Below are 25,685 nucleotides of genomic sequence, written 5' to 3'. Positions count from 1 at the left end.
AGCAAAAGCAGCATGTGTATACATTCAGTAGGCTATATCTTCAGTAGCTAGCTAGCTAACCCTACACTTTTCAGGGTTTGATTTTGGTTTTGAAACAGGGAAGAAACGTATATCTTTTTCCAACCTCTCCAGGTAACGAGCATCATTAATACACGACGTGCCCCAGGCACAACATTTAGCTCCAAATCCACAAAACCAGCCTGAAAATGAAGGAAATGTGAAACGACTGCATTAGAGTTGTACAGCTGTGTTGTTGTTGGACTCATGATTGGCCAGTCTGTGTCCAGGGGACTAGCGAAGTGTCAGTTGGTTGCTGTCTTGTATTTTATGAGAGTGGTATCAATCTTCTCCTCTAACCCTGTCAAACTTTTCCTTTTAAGCAAGCAAAGCTAACTTTATTTTTGTGGTGGCAATTACATGTTATAAAACAAACTATTTTAAACGTGTCTGACTAATATCAGGCTGTGAAAACTGGTCTTTTATGATTCAGTCTGGCTTACTTTGACTTGTGACGTTGTTGTCTCCTAATCTTTTCCATCTCTTGCCCCCTCTCTTCCCCCTGCAGGCCGGTCTAACAGTGCGTGCGGTCCAGAAGTATCTGCTCGGCACAGACATGACTCTGTTCACCACGGAGCACATGGACGGCGGCGCACCCACCCAGCCGTACCCATCCAATTCACCAGGAGCCGGCACCACCGAGACCACAGAGACCTACCAGTCCCCGCCATTCACCGAGAACAACGCAGCACCCACATACCAGGTTCCCATTTACTAGAGAGGATAGACCTGATGGTGGGAGAGGAAGGCTGGGAGATGGATGAGAGGAAAGTGATAGCAAATTGCTTTCTGTGATGTTACACATGCAGTTGTTTATGTGTCGATCTGGGCTGAGTTTTCAATAATTGTTCAAAAAAAAAAAAAAGGCCTCTCCTTCTTTGTTCCCTCCTCTCGTTCCCTTTCCTTCCTTAACATTCCAGCTTCATCTGCACTTTTCTTGCCATCAGCTTCCTACTTTCGCAAATCCAGTGTCCTCAGATCAGAGCAGATGAGAGAAAAAGAAAACAAGAGGAGGAAATGTAGAGGAGGAGGAGGCCACTTTGCAGTATTTAACTGCCGTTTTGACAACAACAAAAAAAGAGATGAAAGGATCAACAAGTGAGTGACTCCACCACAAAGCAGTGTTAGATAAAAATAGTGCAGAAGGCACTCACGTACAGCACCTTCATCTTTTTCTTTCCATTTATTCAAGTGTCAGAATCCCCTTTCATACCAAACAGGACGGGGAATGTTTCTTTTTGTTTTCTATTTACTTTTCTTTTTTTTTTAGCTCCAGTACGGTCCGGTCGTTCCTCCCCTTTCCCCCTGCTGCAGTTAAAGTGATCATGTGTATTGAATCTGCATGTTTCCAAACTTAGAGATCAACTAAGTGCCATACTGTACTGTGTGTCTCAGACAGTGACTTAATTTAGTAGATTTCCACATGCTGTAAAAAAAGACAACAACGTTTTGTGACTAAGTGCAATATCTCACATTCTTATGTAGGTCTGTAGGTAGTTATATACTGTACTGTAGGTAGGCTAGTTACCGTCAGATTAGACCAACTTTAGACACTGTCTCAAATTACGTACTAGACTTTGAATTGTGCAACAAATCTCAGGCAAATTTCCAGACCGCAATCGCCGATCCAACCTGACTGACGTTTGTAAGATATGGATGTTATATATATCACAATCTAACAGATCCTGAGAGAACTTTTCATTCATAAAAGCTTCATCAGCAAGTCTTTATAGCATCTGTTCAAGTGTTTATGGTCTTCCTCAGTGTAGTGGAATCATTATTTTTAACACACTTAAAAGAAAAACTGTTACAGTGCAAAATATTCCTTGAGTACATTGTCACGATGGCTGAATCTACGTGATTCTGGTTCATTCATGCGAGAGCGGTCAGTTTTATTGGGGAAACTTTAATCCACAGTGAATCACTTTTCATTCTGTTATTTTTCTGTGCCAGGCAGAGATGGATTATTGAGCCATGGGTCTACTGGGTACAGACCCAAGGTGTCAGGGGGCCTCTGGACCAGAGCCTCTGTTTGAAGTGGCTTTTATCATTTCTTAGTGGAAAGTTAACTGAACAAGTACAAAGAGACACAAGACTGACAATAAGGTGATATAAAATGACCACAAGGAGAGGCGAAAAGAGCTGCAAAGAGACACAAACAGCTGCAAAAAGATGCACAATGGCCACAAAGAGATGCAAAAAACGGCAGAGACGCAAAATGACTACAAAGTGACTCAAACGACTACAAAGACACTCAAAACCGCTACAAAGAGATGCAAACTGGCCTGAGAGACTCAAAACAACCACCAATCGACACAAAATGACTACAGAGATGCAAAACGACTACAAAGAGATACAAAACAACCACTGAGACACACAACCATCACAAAGAGGGACACAACAACTACAAAGACATGCTAGCTGACCACAAAGAGACACAAAACAACTAAAACGAGACACAAAACCACCACAAAGAGTTTCAAAATGACGACAAGCAGACTCAAAACCATTACAAAGAGACGCAAACAAACCACAAAGAGGTACAAGACCACAGAGACTCAAAAGAACTACAAAGAGACAACCACAAAGATACACAAAACTACAGAGACTCAAAATGACCACACAGATGCAAAACCACCACAAAGAGACAGAAAATGACCACAAAGAGACAAAAAACAACTATAAAGAGATAAAACAACTACAAAGAGACACAAAACAACCACAGAGACTTAAAACAACCACAAAGATACACAAAACTACAGAGACTTAAAACAACTACAAAGAGACAACCACAAAGATACACAAAACTACAAAGAGACTCAAAATGACCATACAGATGCAAAACTGCCATAAAGAGACAGAAAACGACCACAAAGAGACAAAAAACAATTACAAAGAGACACAAAACGACTACAAAAAGACTCAAAATGACCACAGAGATGCAAAACCACCACAAAGAGGCAGAAAATGACAGCAAAGAGACACAAAACAACTACAAAGAGTAACAAAATGACCCCATTAAGAAGGATGGGGTAAAAAAAACCACCTGTCCGTGCCCAGGGGCCCATTGTGTCATAATCCGTCCACGGTACCAGAGAATGTATGCAGTGTGTGATTTGAGACAGTGTCCTACGTTGGGTGTCGTGTGTATAAACTGGGTCGAGCGGGGAGACTCTGGGTAAGTCAGGTCTGTTTATGTTTACGTTTTAGAAGCTGCCAAACTGCCCTGTGTTCTTATTGCTGTCTTTCTGATTAACGTCTGATTACCACGTTACTACTATGTTGTTAATGTCTATAGGAGTTTATGTAATCACAGAGCCGGGGGGGCGACGGGTGAGCTTTTATTCAGCGAGTGACATCGGGACGCTGGAAGAGTCAGTGCAGTCTCAGGCAAAAAGAAAAATCTGTTTGTGGGATGTTGAGGATCGCTAGCTGGCTAATTCATTGATCCTGCAATCCTGCCACTGAGGGAGGGAGGGAGGGAGGGGGTGGTGAAATTGTTGCCATGGTGACAGGGACAGGGATGGGTGGATGTTGGTCACTAAGGGCCCTGATGTAGATAGTAACCATGCCAGCCATGTCGGTGTGTAGCAGTGTCTGTGTTGTGGTTCACGTACACTCGCCATCAGAGAATATGTAGTTTTGGGGTGTGTGTGTGTGTGTGTGTGTGTGTTAGCGTGCGTGCATGAGAGATGTGTGGGTCTGTGTGAGAATGTGTGAACGTGTGGAGTGAAATTTTGTGGTGCATAAAACTTATTTTCTTGAACATGTGTTTGTCGAAGTTTTAGTGCAGAGGAGGAAATCGAAAGTCGCTTACAACGTTAAATCATTTCCCCAAAATAAAAGTAGTCTAAATATATTATCAGTCTCAAGATATCTGAATTAAGAGTTTTTTATGAACAGAGCCAAATATAAAACTTCCTGTTAGAGTGATATAATTGACCTGTAGGACGCCTTGCCTGCTATTCTAACTGATCCTGTGTGAAACAGCGCCCTCTGCAGACCAGAGAAGGCCCTGCAGCAACAGGACAACTGGAGCTCTCAAGAGTTTTCAAAGTACTCATGATAATAATGCATGAAATCGTTGTATAGATCTCATTATATATTGAATACTATGTAATTCTTAAGTTGTTTTGCAGAGTGAGATTCGCCGTCCGTCAGCGCAGATGACAGGATTCCTTCTCGTGTTACATTAATCGCAGTTTATTGTCGGGAATTGCGACCACGTGCCCAAACAACCCCTTTGTTTAGTCAGTGATGTTATCTCAGCCTCGTGATCTTGTTGCTCACACGTACACATGTGCTAGTGTGCGCATGTGTCAAAGCTCTAGTGTGATCTCACTCAAATTAGGTGATAATGAAAGTCATTATCAATAATTAGGGTAATAGCTCACAAGGTAACAATGAAGATTCTGATTGCAGTCTCAAGGCAAATGGAGAAACGCTAAAGTACCAAAAGGGATTAAGATCATTTCGAAGTGTAAAACAGAGCCAAGGCCACTCAGTTTACCTGTGAGCGTGGCTTTTAAAAACATTTTACTCCCCTGACTGTCTGCGAGTGCAAAGTTAAATGGGTATATCCTCCTGAGACCTCAGCTTCTGTCCGGTGTACATTTTAATGTCTCCTAGCTATTTGGGATCAGTCGGACCTGATAAGTATAAAAAACTAAACACTGTCTTTGAACAGGAAGTAGTTTTGGAGTGTGTAATAAAGTATAAAACTTGTGCAAAAACTAAATTAAAAATAATGCAACAAATCTAAACATCTTGTAATTTGTTCATTTAAAGCCTCTACATGAATTTTCCTTGATCCATACTCAAAGCTAGGAATATCCTTTCGTCTGGCGCACCTTACTGGTCCCAACGTCCTCAAATAAGACGATTATAAAAGCCTGTTACTGTCACTAAAATTGGTCAACATTGGCCATATCAAACTACAAACATTATTAATTATAAACAAAACATGTTACAACCATAAAATGTGATCAGGTTTTGGACCTTGTCCACTTTTGTGTCGGGATCGGCTACAGACTAACTTGGAAAAGATGGCTGCCATCTTGAAAAGTGTCCAAGAACGAGGACGACAGATCCAAGTAGAACAAAGTATAAGGTGCAGCGAAACCAGAATATGGTGTCCTCATATTAGAACACAGGGTCTCAGGAGGATGTATTAAAAATGGAGGATAGCAGTAGTGATTTCTTTGAGGGTTCTGGGTCACTGCTGGAGTGTTTCTGGATGAGGTTTCAGGTTGGGTTCTCCAAATACTTTCAGGTGCTGTGGTTTGGTACCATTAGGCCTAGTTGGTGCAAGTTAAAGGACTAGACTTTGTGGTTTTTCATGTTGTAGCCCCCAAGTGTGAACATCACTGCCAACGATTTCCTGAAGCGATTCATTTTTACAACAGCCAAAGGTTTTGGTTCATTCTTATATGTGACGAATACAGAGGCAAAGTCCCTCCCCCTCTGGTGTCTCCCATGGGACCTTATTTTGGAAAAACTGTACAGCAGACGAACACTGTTTTGATCCCATTTAAACTGTGCTGTGAAATACACGATGTTCTTGTGTGAAATCGCTCAGTGAAATACCATCTCTCGTCTCGGATGATATACGTCACTAACACCAAGAGGGCTGTTACCTTGGTACAATTCACTCCCTTCTCCCAGAACCAGTGTTAATGTCATTGACGAAATTTTTCCGTCAACAACCTTTTTTCCATGATGAGAACGAGACGAGGAGGAGCTAAAAATAGACCTTGATAATAAAAACTAAGATAAAATCTATGTTTCATTTTCGTTGACGTGACGTGACATGACAACAAACTGCGACTCTATTGACTTGCAGAATTATCCAATTCAAACGGGATCAAAAGGTTATTTGCCTCTTGACGTTAACTACCCTGCACATTTTTACCACCTCTGTATACATATCTTGAACGGCCATTTTCTCAAAATTAGTATTGTTGTATTATTATATTACAGAACATTTTAATCCTAAAAACATGATGAAAATTGATTATTTATTTTTTATGGCTGATGACAGTGACTTCTGATTTACGATTGAAATAGATATTCACAATTCCCTCTGTAAAACCTGACTCTATTATGTTAACAGTATGAAACAACAATTTTGAACTTGGCTTGATATAATGTTCAGATTTCTGTTTTGAAAATAATGCAAAATAGCACATATTTACTCAGATAATGCCTATTTGCATATTTAAAACACAATTTTCAGAGAACATTTAATTAAAAAATAACTGTCTTAATGTAACCAATCAGCTGGGGGAGTTAAATCATGATATCTATTAAATATTTTGACCCTGTTCATCTGTAGTGTCTCCTCTGATGCTAAAATATGAAAAAGTACCAGTGTAGTTCTTTAAATCTTGGGTGTTACTGGGCTGCTGGTCACCTGTGGTCGGGTCAGACTGGGGTGTTGATGGTATTATTGGGGTATTATTGAGGTACTTTAAGGAACTTTGGGGTAGTGTCAGGTCAGGTTGTCTTATTGTCCTCAGTGCTTCGGTCTCTTCTTCAGTCAGTGTGATAGATAAAAATAATAATACAAGCATTCTCTATGTTTTGTGCTCTGGCCCATGTACACTACTGTGGTATTGGTTGATTGTAAAATTCAGTACGTTATTGAAGTAAATGGAACCTGTGTGTGATGCTGTCTCGGGTATGGTTTGTCCTGTACTACTGAAAATATAAAAATAATATTAATAATGATTATTTATTAACTAGAATGCACTCTTTGTTGGAAATACTTTGTTTGACCACTCTTAACGGGGCCGTCGGCGCCAGAATCAGTTTTATGTGATCATGCTGTCGTTTTGTTAGACTGAGATTATAAAAGGTGATATGTAGTAACGCGGGTGCCATCAGTTGTGTGGTTTCCAGTATTAATACATTGCATGGATGTTACAATATCTCCCCCCCATAATATTAATGATGATAAAAACTGAACCCCCATCGACCAACAAACGAGTAAACATTGATTTGTTAGCGTGCTACCCCTTTAACATGTTTCTTCTGAGTTGTTTCTTCCTGTTCTGAGGGTGTTTGACCTCTTCAGTGTAAAAACGCTGTGTACAGAGATGTGTGTCACTGTCTATTACCTGAATGTCTCTGGACTGCAGTCTGACCGTCACTCGAATAAAAAAGAAAACATGTTTTGGACTGCCTGTTTCTGTGCCTGATTTTAATGTGTCAATATTTGGATTGTCTGTATATTTCTCCTGTGTATTTATATTTGTAATACGACACACAGTTGATTATAAAGACGCACAGTTTGTGTTATGTAGTAAGGGTGTCTCATTATATAGAAATTACAGCCATCTACAAATGTGATACTCTATCACCACACATTTATCCCTCTCATATATGGAGGACGAAAAATGACTTCTGTATCAATGAATAAATAGATAAATGTATAAATAAATATGGGAATAAATGCTTGAATGAATAAATAAATAATTGTATAGATGCACACATGAATAAATAATTAAATAAATGTTTAAATAAATAGGGGAATAAATAGATAAATATGAAGAGAAATTAATAAAAGAATAAATAAATGCTGAATAAAATGCAGAAATAAAGGAATAAATAAATAAATATAAAATAAATAGATAAATATATAAATACATGAATAGATAATTAAATATGGAAATAAATCATTCTTAAATAAATACAGGAATAAATAAATTTGTAAAGAAATTAATCAAATAAATGCTGAGATAAATACAGAAAAATAAATATAGAATAGATAAATTGATAAATAAATACATGAATAAATAACTAAATCTGAAAATAATTTTTAAATAAATTAAAGAATAAATTTGTAGAGAAATTAATAAAATAATAAATGCTAAAATAAATACAGAAATGAATAAATGAATATAGAAATAAATAGATAAATGTAGAAATAAATACATGAATAAATAATTAATAAATGATTTTTAAATAAATACAGGAATAAATAATTAATTTTGGAGAAAAAATAAAAGAATAAATAAATGCTGAAATAAAGAAATAAATACATATAGAATAAACAGATAGATGTATAAATAAATACCTGAATAAATAATTAAATGTGGGAATATATATTGTTCAAGTAAATTCGGGAAAAAATAAATAAATTTGGAAATTAATTTAACAAAACTGAATAAATGTCGACATAAATCCAGAAATAAATGAATACAGAAAAAAAAATAAATGTATAAAATAAGGGTGATGATTTAACAGATTAATAAATAAATCACAAATTTATGTCTACATTTTTGTACAACTACATTTATTTATTTATCTATTTATGTATTTTTGTCTGTATGTTCATAAGGTAAAACTATTTCTGAGGTTTTTTTTCAGTATTTATTTATCTTTTATTTATTTATGCATTTATTTCTATATTTATTTCTACATCTTATTTATTTATTGATACTGGTGTCATTTTTCATCCTCCACACACACACACACCTCTAACAAAGATACAGAAACGTACAGTGCTGACAGAAACAGCTTTATTGAAGCCAGACAGAAAATAGAGTGAGCTGCTGTGTGATGTTTAGACAAACTATATACACACAATCATTCAGTCACACACATACACACACACACACAGGACAGACACACACTCAGGTGGGCAGTGGTGCAGGCGAAGGGTCCTGAGAGAGAAGATGAACAGACTGTGTACTGGATGTGACCAGTCCCCCCTCCGACAAACAGAGTAAACATGCCCAGTGTGTCGAAGCTGGAATTCAAACGGAGGCAGAGGAGTGGAGAGCGTGTCGGGGAATGACAGTGCTGTTTGTTGTTGCAAGCATTCATTTCTTAATGATAGACTCTTTATAACAAAATGTATACCTCAATAAAACCTGAAGAGTTAAACAGAAAGAGCTACTGGTGACCTCAGTGTGTCTTTTGGATGTATTATTTGAACATAACTGTGGAAAATAAGCAAGGACACGCTTTCATTGTTTGGTTCCATTTGACATTGTGCAACACCAATGAATGAGTCCATCAACTGGCCGGTAAACCAAATCTAATGGTAAGTAATGTGAGCAGAATAAAAGAAAATGGTATACATTAAAAAAACATTCAAACTTTGTTCTAATTCCTGAAGCAGCTTTACTTCCTGTCACTCACCCTCCTACACAACGGGAACAATCCACTCACTCAACAAGCCATCCCCTGCATGAAGCGACAAATAATTAAAAGCAATTAAACAGCAGCTTAAATAAATACGGAGCTAAACAGTTGAACAGAACATATTTGTGTTTATTTTGTTATTTAACCGAGCGGCCCCGCTGGGGAATCATACACACTTCCATCAGCTCTGATGTCGACAAAATACATTTTGTCATCTGTTTGGGTGAAAACAAAGCAAGGTAAAAAATGTAAATCAATACAATTTTTTGTGTCAGGGAGCGGTGCATTCAAGTAACGCCTGAACTCGTCTCTTCTCTTTTGTTAAATAAAATCAAGAGTTTTAGTTTGATGGTGCCAGTGCCAGCTGGAGACGCTTGGAAATAAGAGCTGGGATGGGGCGACCCTGTGTTTAAACTGTGAACCCATTCACACAAACGTATCAAAATGATCCCCTTAGAACGCAAAAACACCATAAACCATCTTAAATTCCAATTCGTTACGAGCTATAAGCCCCAAACTCCAGTGGGATGTGGTCACAGGGGAAACAAGCTGCTGATTTCCACACTGACTGAAACTGAAAAATTGCCCCATGACTGCAAATGGAACAGAGGAAAAGAACGAGGCGGCTAGCTGATGATTCGGCTAATTGACTGCAAGGAAGGGAACTCCTCATTGTCCCTGGTGTGCAGGGTCTTGTGGGAGTTGAAGTCTTTAGGGGCCAGTACCTGTCTGCAAGTGGGGCACACCTGGCAGTCCAGCTCAGCTGCTGTGTTCGCAGCTGTGGTCGGCGTCTGCCAGGCGTTCTTCTTGTTCTTGTTTCTCTTCCCTCCGGTGCCGGTCTGCTTCTCCAGCGCCTTACAGTCGGCGTGGGCAGTCAGGAGCTCCTGCTGCTTGCTGGTGTCCGGCAAGAGCACCAGAAGCTCGTTGAAGATGCGGTTAAAGTCGTCTCCGAGCAGGTCCTTACAGCTGCTGTGGTACTGGCCTGCTGATATCACACTCTAGGAACACAGAGAGAGGGTCAGGAGCAGAGGAAGGAAGCAGACAAGCTATTAACACATGACCATTTACTGTGGCATTATATCTGTTTTTGAATCAAAATTTAAGGCAAAACGGTGAAAACATTCTTCATACAGAGTACACTTCAACTGATATTGATTTTTTTGAGTGGCTAGAATACGTTTTGTCCACAGCAGTACGTTGCTTTGCTTCCATGCCAGTGCTCCTGCTGCTTCTCCAAGCTGGGGACATGCTGACCACCATCTACTGTAGGTAATACACTGACTATGGATAAATACCTCATACAACCCTTCAAAAATCCAAACTCTCCCCTTAATGATGGGGACACAACTTCTAAAAATCTTAGGATCATAATTTTGGAATATTAAGTGGTGAATACCTGTCTGAACTGTGCCGAGTAATTTTTGAACTGGTTGAACTTTGACTCGTCGTTATGGAGGTATTTTCTGATGGACTGGATCAGCTCCAGGTTCCTTTGATGGAAGTCCTCTGGCACCAGGTAACCACTGCTCGCCACCTTAGGGGGCCTGGGACATGATAAGAAAATCTTTAAAAATCATACATTTACCCACTTGGTACCTCACAAGGTACTACAAACTCTGACATCAACAAAATCTTTGTCAAACAAACCAAAGGGAGATTATGTATTAAAACAGGAGATTGACTCACGGGTTGACTGCAGACACAGCAGGTTCCACCACGTTGCTGTTGAGGGGGATCCCAGTGAATCCTGGGGGAGGTTTAGTGGCAGAGATTCCCAGGCCAGGTGGAGGTGGGGGCATGGTGGAGGATGGGGCAGAAGCTGCGGCCTTCAGCGGGAAGGAGGACTTGAAGCCTGGGGGATAAACAGAAAGTGAGTTACTACTTTTACTGCAACATTACGACCACAACAAATGACCTTTAAGAGAACCTATTATGCTCACTTTCAGGTTCATTCTTGTGTTTTGGGTTTCTACTTTAACATGTTTACATGCTTTAATGGTCAAAAACCCACTTTATTTCCCTGTGCTTAAACACCTGTAGTCACCCTCGGTCTGAGAAGCTCTGTTTTAGCACCTGTCTCTTTAAATCTCCCTCCTGAAAACCCCACTGTGTTCCGATTGGTCCGTGCTTCTGCATATGCACTCACGGCATCTCTGCACTGTCACTGCAGCCAGGGAATGACTGTAAAGGAGTATAGCAGCACTTTCTGTCATCCAAAAAATAGTCAATAAGAGCTTCTAAGCTAAAATCTTCACAAACTGACACGTTTCAAATCGGGAACAAACTTAACTTAGTAACACTGGAAACCAAGATTACTGCCTGCTGTTTTTTAATTTACTGGTTAAGTTAAATAAATATTAGGGCTGCCCACTAAAAGTTGACCAAACATCAGTTGACCAGAAAGGTCATTAGTCGGCAAGATTTCAATGGTCGCTTAGTCGCAGAAGAAAACAAAATGTAAAACTCCATAAGGAGCTGCACCTTGTCAAAATAAATCAAAACCTATATGACTGGACCATGTGTGAATTTAATTTGAAAGGACAGACACAGGAAGTGTCCACGCTCAGCAGTCAGACAGGAGTCAGGTTAATTTCCAGGGCTGGTACCTGCGGTTATTCCACAGGCTAGTTAATAACATGTCGGGCAGGAAATCCAAAGTGTGGGATCATTTTGAGAAGGTGAAGGACGAACCCAAGGTGATATGTAAACTCATCTTCATTGGTCGACTACAAACATGACGTATCATCTGAAACATGGAAGTAGCTACATGCCCATTAGCCCACAGCGTCATTAACAGGCGGCTCGCTCAGTGCGTGACGTGCACTTGTAGATAAAATATAGGCCTATATTAATGAAGGTTCATTAGTACGGTTTTGGATTTCTCTGTAATGTAGCACAGTGTTAACAATGTTACTTGTGCAATTTTGCAGGTCACTAGTCCACTAATGGCCCTAAATGACGTCTATTTGTCGACTAAGAAAATTCGACCGATAGAAAGCAGCATTACAAGCAAGTTAGGCCTACATAAACACTACATGCAATAGTCCACCTTCCACCTATATTTTTGCATTTCATTTGTCTTGAATGTGAAACAGACTATTCACAATGGTCTGATGCCTGAGGTTTTTGCTCACAGGGATTACTTACTTGCTAAACTTTTGCCATGTTTAATTTGAACATTCAAAAATGTAACATTATATACATGACAGAAAATAAGGAAAAGCATTATAGGTCCCTTTGAAATAAACATGTAAGGCATTCGGTATGATGTGTTAGTGTGTCAATAAACAATAAAAAAGAATGAAAGAAAATGTTTTACACAGGTGAATGTGTGATATTATGTGGTGCTGTACCTGGTGGTGGGTTCTTGGTCATAAGAGCAGGGAAGTCTTCCTCCTGTTCAGCAGGGGGGTCTGCCTTGGAAGGAGGGGTTATTACTGCCTCCTTACTGAGTGGTGGTGATTTCTCCGTGTGGCCATTAGCCAATCCACTCATCATTGTTGCTGTCACAGCAGTGGAGGGGGGTTTGTTCCAAGTTTTCTCAGGGACATTCTCCTTTTGTGCTGCCGTTTCCACTGAGTTTGTACTTACACTCTGTGTCGTTCCTGACACTGAAGACACAGATGTAAAGGCAGCAGCTGTGTTCTTCTGCGGTTTCTTCTTCTTGCTGGCTTTAGAGGTAGGGGCATCAGTGTAGCTGGTCGGGTTTGGTGGGTTGGAGGTCACAGAGGAGGGTTTGCTGTTGCCTCCTTTAACAGTGAGCAGAGACGAGATATCCAACATGGTGGGCACCGAGCGGAACTCCTGCTGCGTCAATCCGCTGTTATCATCGTCAGAAGAAGGAGGAGACCTGTTAGTTGTTGCTTTCCCATTGTCCCCTACTTTCTTTTTCCTCCGTGACGATGAAGAGTTTGAGGAGGAGAGGAGCTGAGGGCCGGAGGATGCGGAGGAGAGAGGAGGGGATGGTCTGGAGGAGGGGGGTGGGTGAGAGACAGGTTTAGCTACAGCAGTATGGTTGGACCAAGCAGAGTTGGTGCCAGCTGTGTGTTTGAGGGGCCGGATTTTGGATACGAGCGCAGGGAAATCCTCCTCTTGGAAAGAGGAAGTCTTTCTGGGTTGAGCAGAGTAAGCCGGGGTCATGGGGGATGATACTGCCACAGCTGAGAGGCTTGGGAAGTCATCTTCCTTCAAAGCTGCGGGGGCTGCTGTCAACGCTGCAGGAGCTGGCTTTACCCTGGAGGGACACAAACAACATAAAACAAAATGAGCATTTTAACACACTTCAGTTTGTGATGAGGATTTCAGTTGGTACTGTGTGTTAAAAAGTTACATGGGTGGGGCAGCTGTGGCTCCTAAAGCTGGGAAGTCATCCTCTCCTTCCCCTGGATTGGTGCTTTTCATTGTTCTTACTGTTAAAGAGGTGACAAGAAATGAGTCAGCACTGTCAGAGATTAACTGCTGATGATCTCTGATAATGGCATCCCACGATACGACACTACTACTTCACCTGGAGGTTTGCTTATTGGTTTGATGTGACCGGTCCTGTGTCTGGGCTCTTCTGGTTCTGTTCTCTCCGTCCTCTCCTCTCTGCAGTGTTTGGGAGCGCTCCTCTCCTGCATCGCTCCTCTCTCCTCCTGTCTATGCAGCGCCATGGATGCCCTCATAGCAGCTGCCACCTCCCTGTCCTCTTCCTCTCTGCATGGACAAAAGACACCAATGCATGACAACAATGCACCATGACTGAGAACAGATTGGAATGTCACCGGGACAGCTACTAAAATTTGTATAGTTGAAACAGTTACATATCAAAAGCACCAGTGAAGCCTTCAGAGACTGCCATGTGCGACAATTCAATTCTGCACAGAAAGGAATGACACAGTAATATGTTTTGGGATACTCAGTTGTGACAACGTCATGCAGCCATTCATTAAATATTTTCCATGTTCACGTCTAAACAATGGCACTGGATGCTGGGCAGTCCTGTTATCAGGCTCATAATAGCATTCGTACCTTTGTTTAGGAGGCTTGGGTGATATGACAAGAGATATCATTCACACGATATTGGCTGCCAACGACAATGGTCCTCACGTGTCCAACGATAACAGAATGCTAATTATGCTGCACTTGGTATGAATTTAGCACTATATTCAACCTCTCTTTTAATATCACTAAAGCCTATTGTCAGACAAAGTTTCTGTCTGCTGTTGGTGCTCAAGGAATCTATCCCAAAACATGTGAAGTAACTGATGCTCACTTGTAATATACAGTCGTAAACCTCCATCCAATTAACGCAGCTTTGCTAATTTAGACTCACCGGGAGTATCTCCAACTCTTCTGTCCCCCATGAAGCCTTCCTCTTCCTCCTCGGTTGTGCCGCATCTCCTCATAGTCCTCACCTGATACCATACCTGAGGGCACACACATTTATTCAGTCACTGCCTTCGGACTACAGTTATATCAACAATAACCTTCTAAATATAAAGATGACATCAGTCTCTCTCTCACACATACACAGAACAGTGAGATGCTCACTGACCTTCATTTCTCCTCTGCTGTCTCGGGGCGTAGTTAAACTGCAGGTCGATGTGGCGGTTCTGTCGAGCCTCTGCTCGGTTCTTGCTGTGTGCTGCAGCCTTGTGGGCCTTGTAGTCGATCTCAGAGCGGAATGCATGGGTGAACTGTTCTGTGGCGCAGCGGCCCTCCTCACACAGGTAGTGGCTCTCTCTGAAGTGCTCACTCAGGTATTGGTAATCGCTGTTGACAGCAGGGTTAAAAATTGCATTTAAAACAACTAACTTGACCTACAGAGCCAGAAACACCACACTTCAGTGACCGAGTGGGGTTCTGTGTGTGTGTTAGACAGCTATACACACCTGTAGTACTCTTGGGAACCGTCTGCATCACAGAAATGGCAGAAGTAGTGGTCCCTGCGCAAGTGTTTAAGCAGCTCGTCATTATCGAGGTAACGGTCATCACAGAACTTGCAGAGCGGGTGTCCTCTGTGACTGGTGTCGTCCGGGTCTCCATGCGCTCTGTGACGTGCTAGTTCCTTACGGTTGTACCATTTACGCTCATGGGAGAAGATCTGGTGGTGGGAGAGGTAACGTTTAAATACAAGTTTAGACTTCACATGTCGTTAAAATATTCCAATACGCAGCCTCTAATATATTTACAAGCCACTGCTGTGGTGTTGGGAGGACATGGAGAGTCTTAAAATTTAATGGGGGTAAAAAATAGAGCTGTCAATCAATAAATAAATACATAATACAGCTCACGTTGCAAACAGAATTATAAATAGCTGCAAACAACTGGTGCTGAGAGCAATTAGATGGATCAATATTTAGCGATAATTCTGAAATATCAATATAAAAATAACTTTTCCTTTCCTCGTGCTGTTAACCTGATACCATACACTTTCAGTTGTTTATAGTAAGTGTGACAATATAATGGTTTCTCCGTCAATTAGTAACAAGAGTACAAACATTTATTCTATTCCAGATCAACAATGTGCTCATATACCACTGTCAAGGTTAATGCTTTGGTGCTCTCTGGTGGTGATGAAAGTAAACCACATGTTGTTACTACAAGTGTTTTATTACCAAAGAATTTTCAATTTCACAAAATCATAGTAACAATAATTGATTATATTTGTCCTTAAGTTTGATTCTTAAATGTTCCTTAGAGTCCCATCCATGACATTTCACCATGGCTCTTAATTACCATCACTTGACCTTGGTGGTGGTCCACAGCAGTGTGTGCAGTCGTAATTTTGTAAAATTAGTTCTATAATTGGTCATACAAACAATAGGTCAACCTACTTTATGCATCTTAAAACAGTAAGGACTGCTTATAACAGGGTTGCATCTCTGTGGTGTTACAACCCTGACCAATGACTGACAAGCCCCTGCATCAGCTAGTTGCGTATACCTTGAGATGCTTTGTGCAGAGCTTGCAGCAGAAGAGCTCGTGCTGCTTCCTCATGTGCTGCTCCAGCTCCTCGAACTTGGAGAAGACCTTCGGCTCTGAGCAGCGGAGGCACTCTGGCAGCAGCAGATGCCTGATAAAACACACACACACACACACACACAGAAAATTCAGTTAGTGTTGAGTCAGAGCAGAGAGGATACAGTCGAGATTAAAACAGCTGATTACTTTAGTTTTGTTGACTAGTAGGGTCAAACAGAGACTCCATTTTGTTGAAGCAAACAATCCTACAGGTTATTGGGTGAGTTGACAGAGATAAAACCATGCATCTGTACCTGGCTGCTACATACAGTATTTGCACATCAAGCACGCACTGATTGCACACTCTGGTCAACACACACTTACTTCACAGCTTTTAGAAGTGGGAGACAAATGCAGAATGCTGAGATGACAAGACTTGCTTTTCTATTATACCAGGTCAGTGACTTTAGATTTTAGACTTCAGGAAAAAAAACTGAAAGTAGAAACACTGGTATTAAGCCACTTTTATCTGTATACTTCATTCATTTTTCCGTAACCACTTATCCTGTTGTAGGGGGGCTGGAGCCTATCCCAGCTGACATTGGGCGAGAGGCAGGGTACACCCTGGACAGGTCACCAGACTATCACAGGGCTGACACATAGAGACAGACAACATTCACGCTCACATTCACACCTACGGACAATTTAGAGTCACCAATGTCTTTGGACTGTGGGAGGAAGCTGGAGTACCTGGAGAAAACCCACGCTGACACAGGGAGAACATGCAGACTCCACACAGATGTGCTCCCCCACCCTGGGTTCGAACCAGTAACCCTCTTGCTGTGAGGCAACAATGCTAACCACTACAATGCAGCCATATTTCAGACGCCCAAGGGTCACGGCATGATTTTTCCTTTTTTTGCATTTCCTTGCAGTATACTTTCCAATCTCTCACAATACTTCTACATTCTCTCACAATAAATTTTGCGATTTGTGAATTTTCCAGCTGACAGCCAGGTGACGTTGCAGACACCAGCACAACTTTTATTTTGGAACTATTTCAACCATAACAGGAAGTATCAATTGGACACTCAACAACGGTCATTCAAAGGTTTAATCTTTGCTGACATATGCTGATAAATTTGCAGCCTGTGAGAGTGCAGTGCCCATACACACAGCTGTACCTTCACTGAATTGCCTGAAAATGACATCTGGCTCCTTCAGTATGACCTACAGAACTACTACACATCAGACTGCTTGGTTATATATCAGCATACTTAATTCTAGTAAAAAATAAAATTCAATGAGCTGATCCAGACCGAGGTCTTGTGCACTGATAGTTTCAACTCAGTGACAGGGGTTTTCAGTTTAAATTCTCTGTCACTGATAATGGTATCACAACATTAACAGACACAGGAATGCAAAAAACAAATTCAAATAAAATTTAAAAAATCTCTATGGGACCCTCTGGGGGCTCTGTAATTTTTTGTAACTGACTTTGTTTTTTCAATGATATTCTTCTTATTTTTTCTTCATAACAGTATTTTTTTAGTGAGTTTTTTCACTTATAGTTTCTATTCAGTGACAGGGGTTATCAGTTTCAATTCTCTGTCACCGATATGGTATCATAACAATAACAAAGAAAGCCAAATGTTACCAGCATTTGGCTGGTGGTGTAGTTGTTAGGACCATCAGAGAGGAGAATAAAAATGAGTTACACTCCATGGATAACACAACCATAAAGAGTGGAGAATGGAGCAGAGTAGCAGTACCTGTACTGGGCATAGATCTTCTCATCACAGAAATAGATATCATGCTTCTTCTCACAGGGGAACTGCTGGTAGGGCAGAGACGAGAAGGCCTCCAGTTTTTTCACGAACACCACCTGAGAACAACATGACAGCCAGAATGTACGATCTGCTGAACATCTCACGCAACACACACCCTTTGGGGGAAATACAGGAGTAATAATTACTGGCTGAAGTGCACTGTCGGGAAAAAACGTGTACACTGAGACTGAAAATGCTGCTCCTGTCATAAAGATCTTATGTAAGGTATACTATGGAATTATGGGAATGCAGTCCCCCTATGACACCCAACCAGTACAGCAGGTTGTACATAGAAACTTTGTCAAATTTTAATAAACAACAAAAGTAACAATCGGCTGTAATAGTAGCTGATTATGAGCATTTCACAGTATCTGTATTACAAAGTTGGTGACAGCTAGCGTTACTTTTGAAGGGAGTGGTAGGTAGTGAGGCCCTTGCTGGTATAACACTGTCCACCTGAGCTGACAAGTTGACTTAACTCTATTCAGCAACCTGTACCTGACAGGAATTATGTCCATAATGAATGGGTGACTAGGAGATAGACACTATTACATACAAAAGGTTAGCATTTAGCTAAATAAGCTGCAGCAGCAGAGTAGTAACGGCCAGCAAACGAACGTTAGCCACCACATTGAACGTGCACACTGGTTTGTTTGAGAGGTGACAGCTGACATTTCCCACCAGCTAAACGCACTGACAGTTAATTACATCACAAATTCACTGTCACATTAAATAAACACGATAAGCCTGGTTTTGACTCACACACTGTCAACTTCTTAGCTAACTCTAGAGCCAACTAGCTAGCCTGTATAGATGGACTCGCTAATGCTAGCTGAGCTAACATAGCTAAGCTAATGACAGCGAAGAGAAAAGTAGTGTGAGCAGTTGGTGGACACCTCCCGTCGCCATGTCTCCTAACAACGCTTTTCATTTACTATTAATTCCACTAATGTGTTATACTAAAAAAATGTGGTTATTTTTTTTTTTCTACGATACAACTACCAGAGGGATGAGGCCTAGTTAGCACCACCAGGCGGCATCCCCGAGGCAGAGTAGCGGTGGAATGCGCACCTTGTCGAGCTCCTCCCGGCAGACGGCGCAGTACTTCTGGTCGCACAGCACCCTCATTTTGGTGGAGCAGCGGTAACAAACCGGGTGGTCGCATTTTCCCAGGGCGATGATACTGACTTCTTGACAGCACAGGACGCAGTTCTTCTCGGTCTCTTTCGTGTTTTTTGAAGCCATGGTGGTGAAAAGGCACAAATCAACTTTAGTACTATTTGTTATTAGGGAGAGACTCAGCCGCCGGAGCACTTACGTAATTATGAAAGTCTGAGCTACTGCCGCGTCACTGCCCAACTATTGTTCCCCTGATCTGTATAACATGAGGATGGACGAGCTGCCTCACGGTGCGAGGCTGCTTAGCCCTATCGCGTGCGTGTGTATCTGTGCAGACGACCATGACTTTCCCACGTGTGTCCCATGGTGCCGGACACCGGTCTGAGCTGATACATGGTACTGTACTGTACTGTGTGAGATATTAACATGTGCCTCCAAGTCCAAGACAGTAGTGATACACTGCTACATTAATAGAGTTGTATAATGTAATTTACAAATATATTTAGAATAGGAAAAGGAAAAAACATTTAATGCACTGCAGTATTTTCATTAAACTCGTTAATTATATATTTAAAATATCGGTTAATTATATATTTAAAATATAATTAACTTATATATCATGAAATAATAGAATAAAAAATAACTAAAATGTATATTAATAATAGATATTATATAACTATTTAAAATTCCTTAGACTTTCTTGGAAAAAATACTTTTTTTAAATGTTTTGCTTTATTTCATTATTTTTTAAATGTTCGTGTTAACTTCTTTCAGTATAATTTCATTATTTTTTGATGAAAAATCTTGCTTGTTTCCAATGACAGATTTTGTTTATTTCACTCATTGTACTGATCACTCGCTGTTACTGACAAATTTAATAATTTCCTGTGTCACATAACAATTTCATATCATCCAAAGTTTTTTTTTTTTTTTTCATTTTACTCCTACATTCAGACTTTTTTTGTTGTTGTTATACTGATGTATTTGTGGTGTCCCTCAGGGGCCAGTACTAGATCCTTTTAAATGCTACTTTTTTTTTTGCTTTATTTCATTATTTTTAACCTTCTTTATGTGGACTTCAAGTATAATGTTTTTAAAAAGACTTTGCTTATTCCACTTATTTTACTTTTAAATGCTACCTTTTGTTGCTTTGTGTCATTATTTCTAACCTTTATGTAAACTTAAAGTATAATTTTATTTTTCAGTAAAAATCTTACTTGTTTCCAATTAAAGATTTTTCTTATTTCACTCATCCTACTGTTCAGTTGCCATAATTGTCATGTTTATAAACAAATTTAATAATTTTCTGTGTCACATAACAATTTCATATCATCAAAAGTTTTTATTTAATTTCATTTCACTCCAGCATTCAGAAAACTTGGCTTCAACAACAATAAACAGGTATTATCAGTAATATGCAGTGTTTTTTGCTATACTGATACATGGTGTCCCTCAAGGGTCAGTATTAGGTCCTTTTAGGGTCAGTATTAGGTCCTTTTAGATGCTAACTTTGTTGCTTCATTTCATTGTTTTTAACCTTCTTTATCTAATCTTTTTTTTAGTATATTTTTTATCATTTATTAATTAAAAATCTTGCTTGTTTCAAGTGAAAGATTTTGTGTAATTTACTTTATTATTCAGTTACCGTCATTGTCATTTTTATGAACAAATGTAATTAATTTTTGTGTCACATAACAATTTCATATCATCTAAAGTTTTCATTTGTTTCTCAGGAAACTTGACTTTGATAACATTTAACTGGTGTTATCAGTAAAATGCAGTATTTTTTGTTATACTGATACATTTGTGGTGTCCCCCAAGGGTCAGTATTAGGTTCTTTAAAATGAACACTTCTTTAAATTATGGCATCATTTTCCATTGATTTATAATTCTTGAAGTTTGAAAGTTTCATTAATTATGCCAAACCTGCATCCGTTTGCAGGAAAGTTTAGATTTAGACTGATCTTAAAATGTGTTCGTTTCCTCCAGGTTATCTTGTTGTCTCTCTTCTTAAAGTAGTATACTGTAAGAAGTCTGTCATGTTATCTGTGTATTCATGTTAAATAAACTGGACAAATGATTAAAATTCACTTAATAATCTGTGTTCGCATGTTTATTTAATGATTTTCTCCCCAGGACTCCAGGCTGAAGGAAAACAACACTCAACAGGCAAACAGAAAACAAGGAACAAAAATGTATGTATACAAAAATCACAAAAGGATCATCAGCTTCAAAACTGCCACATCCTACACGTCCCATAATGCAACTCAACAGCATCCTTCATTATACTATTCATGCTTATTAATCTTTCAAACTCCCTGCTCCCAGTTTATAACACTGGTTTTCTGTCAGACGTTGACAAACAATCATGGAGGGAAATTTGTTTTTAGACATGTGCTTATGTACAAATAATAAAGTCATAAAAAATACAAATGAAATATCTATTTTGAAATCTAAATTCTCCTTCTCTGTAGACTATGGAAGCTCAGGATCTCTTTATCTGTCCAGACTGGTGAATGGGACTGAAGGAGCTGCAACTCTGATTTACTTTCATTTCTGTTCTTATGAAACTCACTTCACTTCTTCCAGTAATGTTTTTTTGGTTCTGTTCAGAGCTCGACGAGGAGCCAGGGCTGTGTTGGTACACTGAAAATGAAACTTAAGGAAGTCATTTAAATTCCTCGTCCTACAACCTGGAGTTCACCTGCTCAGGTTAGGCCCATGGTGACAGTTTTTTTTACATTCTTACAGTAAGGTACAGTGAAGACAGGCTGAAATGAAGAACTCCCATTTACAACAAAACAAACAGTCCAGCAGCTGTTGCATAATCATCCATCAGCTCAGGGTTTTACAGAAAAACAAAATCAGTATATTTACAGGGAGAGGTTAACTTAAAGTTTGTAATGTTTAGGTCACCATTAAAGATTAAAAGAAAGTGAGTTTTTCCAGGAAGCATAAGTCCCCATCATGGGGTCTGTGAGCAGTGATCACTACAGTCATTCAGTGCTTTAAAAGAGGAACTTCTCCCACTTTTAAAATATATACATGCTGTTCCTATGGTCTAAGAAAGTACAAAAATATAAGTAAACATTAACAACTCTCTCCATAATCCAAAAATTAGAGTGCTAAAACCCAAATTTGTCATGTAATATGGTAGCAAGTCTGAAGCTGCTCCATAGACAATGCATTGGGAAAGATGTTATAGATGGCACTAAGAGCACCCAGGGAAATGTTTCTGGCTTTAAGAGAGAGTCGCTCATTTTCACAAATACTGATTAAACTTTCCTAGACCACTGAAATAACATATTGGAATTCTTAATTTAGGTGGTGTTACCCTTTAAGAGTACGGACACCACACATAACAGGCTTGGTGTAGAAGCTAATTCAGTGCTTTAAGGTCAAACATCCCTGGGTGTGATGCTACCTAGCGTCTCTTGTAGTGGCTGCTGCTCAGTCCCATGGCTCTGAAAGTGCAGCTGGCAATCTTCTCATAGAAAAGGAACATGAGGGCAGCAGTCAGCACCGTCTGCAGCAGCTTGGCCTCAAGGCCTTTAAACAGACCCAGCATGCCATATTTCCTGTAGAGGAAAACCAGGTTAAAAGTTGTCTATCAATATGTGAGAGTCAAGGCTTGTCAGTATTTATGTGGTTTACACTTGTATATAGAGCTGATCGCTTGTGATTGGATTGGCTATGACACATTTTGAAACCAAGTGTAAACAGGGTAAAGTTGACAAAACATGTTCTATGCTATTGTGTCATTTAAAATGATGTAAAGGACTGAAATCAAAATATACACCCAGCTATGAATGGTTTACAATGGATGGCCTAATTTGTTCCTTACAGATTACCTAAAAGATAACTGATTCTAATCTGGTGACGCAAAAAAACCAGATATGAGTGCCAGTAAAAACTAATTTAGCTTACTTTTTTTTTTCTTTTTTTTAAATACATAAAATCCTTGTAATTCAATTGCTACAAATGCTCAAAGTCAAACATATGCTTCATCGTTACATTATATTAGTGTCTAAATAGAGGAACTTAGAGGTCCAGTGTAGGGTTTGGCAACCCTTACTGTTGAAAGAGCCATTTTTGGCCAAAAAAGGGATAAAAAAAATCTGTATGGAGCCGCAAAGCATATCTGAGCCTCATAATGAAGGTATCTAAATTAGCCAATCAACATTAATAATGGCTCCAAATGAACATTTGTTAATACCTTTTACCACAAGGTGGATCCTCTGCAGTGGGCTATTCATGATTATTTGCAACTTGAACTTCACAGCGTTGGGTGGTGAAAGCAAACAAATCTGTCCACACACTATTAAAATCTCCTTTTTCCTTCTTTGAATTTGGAATCTATAGTTAGCCCAGCTAGGGAGACTCAAGACGAGCCACCGCCATTGAGGTTTAGCAAAATTTAGAGGAAAAAGCGCCAGGTCGTAGATGCATGATGCACATTTTAGTTGAAGACATGTTAAAATATTTTTAAAATCAGTGTATAGGCTACACATTTTTACAATTGGACCATGTAAAATCACTTTAGGTCGAGAACATTAATGTATCAAAATAAAAACGTTAAAAAATAACATTCAGTTATTTTCTTTTTTTTGACAAACCCATGGGGAGCCTCTGTAAACGGAGTTAAAGAGCCATACGTGGTTCCCGAGCCGCAGATTGCCTACCCCTGGTCTAGTGTGTAGGATTTAGCGACATCTAGTGGTGATGTTGCAGACTGCAACTAACTCTATCTCTCACGTGTGTCAAATTCAAGCTAACAAAAACACAACAAATCTTGGATTCAGGTGGTATGAACAAATGAAAACATAGTTATGAGTAATATATATAATTTCTGCCAATAGCTGCCCTAAATCCTACACCAGGGATACTCAACTTATGGCTCTTGGGCCATATCTGGTCCATATATATGACAACCATTTTCTAATTCCCATTGAAATTAAACTGATTCACAAGGGGAGTTTTTTGTGCTCTAAATGTAAATAATTTGCCAGAGTGCATGCAGAGTCTTTCAATAAAAAACATTATAATAAAGGCCTTTGAGGGGCGAACAGGGAGAACTTGTTCAGACGCCTGTTACAGGCAACAACAATAAACCAATGTCCAATTCGTCAGGTTTCTTTGAGTGCAGTGACCCATTTATTTTAACATGAACATCTGCTCTAGTGCTCCACCCGGTGTACAAACAACAAAACTGCATCTTTTTACATGTAGTCACCAGTATGAAAACGTGAATCAAAATAAATACAAAGAATGTTATTGTGGCTCCTATTTTCTCTGATAAATAATATTATGTTTGTTTATTGACTGGCCCCTGGAGTCCTGTCATTCTGTAAATGTGGCCCCGGGTCAAGGCAAGTTGAGTATCCCTGTCCTTCACACTGGACCTTTAAGACTGAGCCATAATGACGGACAGAAGTAAAACTGCAACCTCATTTGAAAACCATAATGACTAATCTGTGTGTGTGTGTGTGTGTGTGTGTGTGTGCGCACCCACCTCACTCTGTTGACCAACAGACACTTGATAGTCCTTAGACTGGACAGTAGTTTTGACTTGTCTGTTGACTCGTTGAACTGACCGAACTGTAAAAAAAACAAAAAAAAAACATGCTCTTAAATCTCCAACATGTGGAATGTTTCACTGGTGTGTGTGATTGTAGCATCTTTTCAAGTATTCTCATGGCGTAGACTTTGATTTGTAGAAAAAGAGGAAAACTCTGAGGAGGTTTTTAATGACAAGTCTCTCATTTCACCTGTAAACAAAACTCACAGGCACAGTCACACAAACCTACCCTGAGAATGGACTGTATCGTCTGCAGTGGGTACGTAACAATGGTGGCAGCAGCTTTGGCAACAGCGCCGATGACGAAGGCCTCAACAGCTGACAGCTTGAGGGGAAAAGAAGAAAAACGGTCACATTTTTGTGCAATTTTTATTTTATTAGTGGAACTGTGGTAGCCGAAAGGTCTGAGGCGTGCGCTTGTCTGGAAGGTTTACAGGATTCAAATGTCCACACTGACTGTGAATAAGTAACCAGGGTTTTCTACACATTTATTCATGTGTGGCGGCCTACCACAATATGTTATTAATTGAGCTGGACTGTTCATTAGGAGTATTGATGGTTTATACTGGTTTATACTTTTTGGTTATTAAGATCAACACACTCTGAGCACAGACAGAGCAGCAGAACGCCAAGCACAGTGAAAGTGCAACTTAACCATTCATTCATTTACAAAGAAATACATCACTCTATTTCTTAAAATATCAGCGCTCCTATTTTAGTGTTGTCCATCATTTTTCAAACCTACTATAAGCCCCGTTTCCACCGAGCAGTATGTTGCAGTTCGGTTTGGTACACGTTTTCTGTTTCCACTGTGAAAAGTTGTGGATTTATACACATATGACTATTGTCACACATGTATACTGCCAGATATTAATACATACTTTCAACATATTGTACCACAGTAGCCAGAACTGTAATATTATTACTTTCAATAATGTTGTTGTAAGCTACTGTTATTACCTGCATCTCTCTCTCTGTCTCTCTCTCTCTCTCTCTGTCTCTCTCTC

General features: G+C 39.7%; 3 protein-coding genes across 4 annotated transcripts in view; 1 reads left to right on the top strand and 2 right to left on the bottom strand.

Annotated features, from left to right (window-relative positions):
• syngr3a (synaptogyrin 3a) overlaps positions 1 to 7,470 on the top strand; it is a 136,877-nt gene extending 129,407 nt beyond the window's left edge. Inside the window, exons 5-6 of one of the 2 annotated variants that reach the window (XM_050068335.1) lie at positions 566 to 760; positions 1,027 to 7,470. In XM_050068335.1, coding sequence (XP_049924292.1) covers positions 566 to 760; positions 1,027 to 1,080 — 249 coding nt within the window. In that variant the 3' untranslated portion in view covers positions 1,081 to 7,470. Of the gene's footprint in view, positions 1 to 565 lie in introns of both variants that reach the window. The other variant, XM_050068334.1, reaches the window with a different exon arrangement.
• Positions 7,471 to 8,562: 1,092 nt separating this feature from the next.
• Positions 8,563 to 19,351, bottom strand: znf598 (zinc finger protein 598). Its single transcript, XM_050068307.1, has 12 exons — positions 19,053 to 19,351; positions 17,925 to 18,037; positions 16,135 to 16,264; positions 15,081 to 15,292; positions 14,744 to 14,961; positions 14,522 to 14,615; positions 13,715 to 13,902; positions 13,538 to 13,616; positions 12,561 to 13,441; positions 10,894 to 11,059; positions 10,604 to 10,751; positions 8,563 to 10,205 (listed from the first exon to the last, which is right to left on the bottom strand). Exons 1-12 carry the CDS (start codon positions 19,224 to 19,226, stop codon positions 9,834 to 9,836), a joined length of 2,775 nt encoding a protein of 924 aa, XP_049924264.1. The 5' UTR covers positions 19,227 to 19,351; the 3' UTR covers positions 8,563 to 9,833.
• Positions 19,352 to 21,198: 1,847 nt separating this feature from the next.
• slc25a17 (solute carrier family 25 member 17) overlaps positions 21,199 to 25,685 on the bottom strand; it is a 9,364-nt gene continuing 4,877 nt past the window's right edge. Inside the window, exons 7-9 of the mRNA XM_050068333.1 lie at positions 24,908 to 25,003; positions 24,613 to 24,698; positions 21,199 to 22,678 (exon numbers count right to left, since the gene is read on the bottom strand). Coding sequence (XP_049924290.1) covers positions 22,525 to 22,678; positions 24,613 to 24,698; positions 24,908 to 25,003 — 336 coding nt within the window. The 3' untranslated portion in view covers positions 21,199 to 22,524. The remainder of the gene's footprint in view (positions 22,679 to 24,612; positions 24,699 to 24,907; positions 25,004 to 25,685) is intronic.

The sequence above is a fragment of the Epinephelus moara genome, chromosome 18, assembly GCF_006386435.1.
Source record: "Epinephelus moara isolate mb chromosome 18, YSFRI_EMoa_1.0, whole genome shotgun sequence".
Lineage (NCBI taxonomy): Eukaryota > Metazoa > Chordata > Actinopteri > Perciformes > Serranidae > Epinephelus > Epinephelus moara.
Note: the sequence above shows the minus strand (reverse complement) of the source record. Positions and strands in the feature narration are given on the sequence as shown.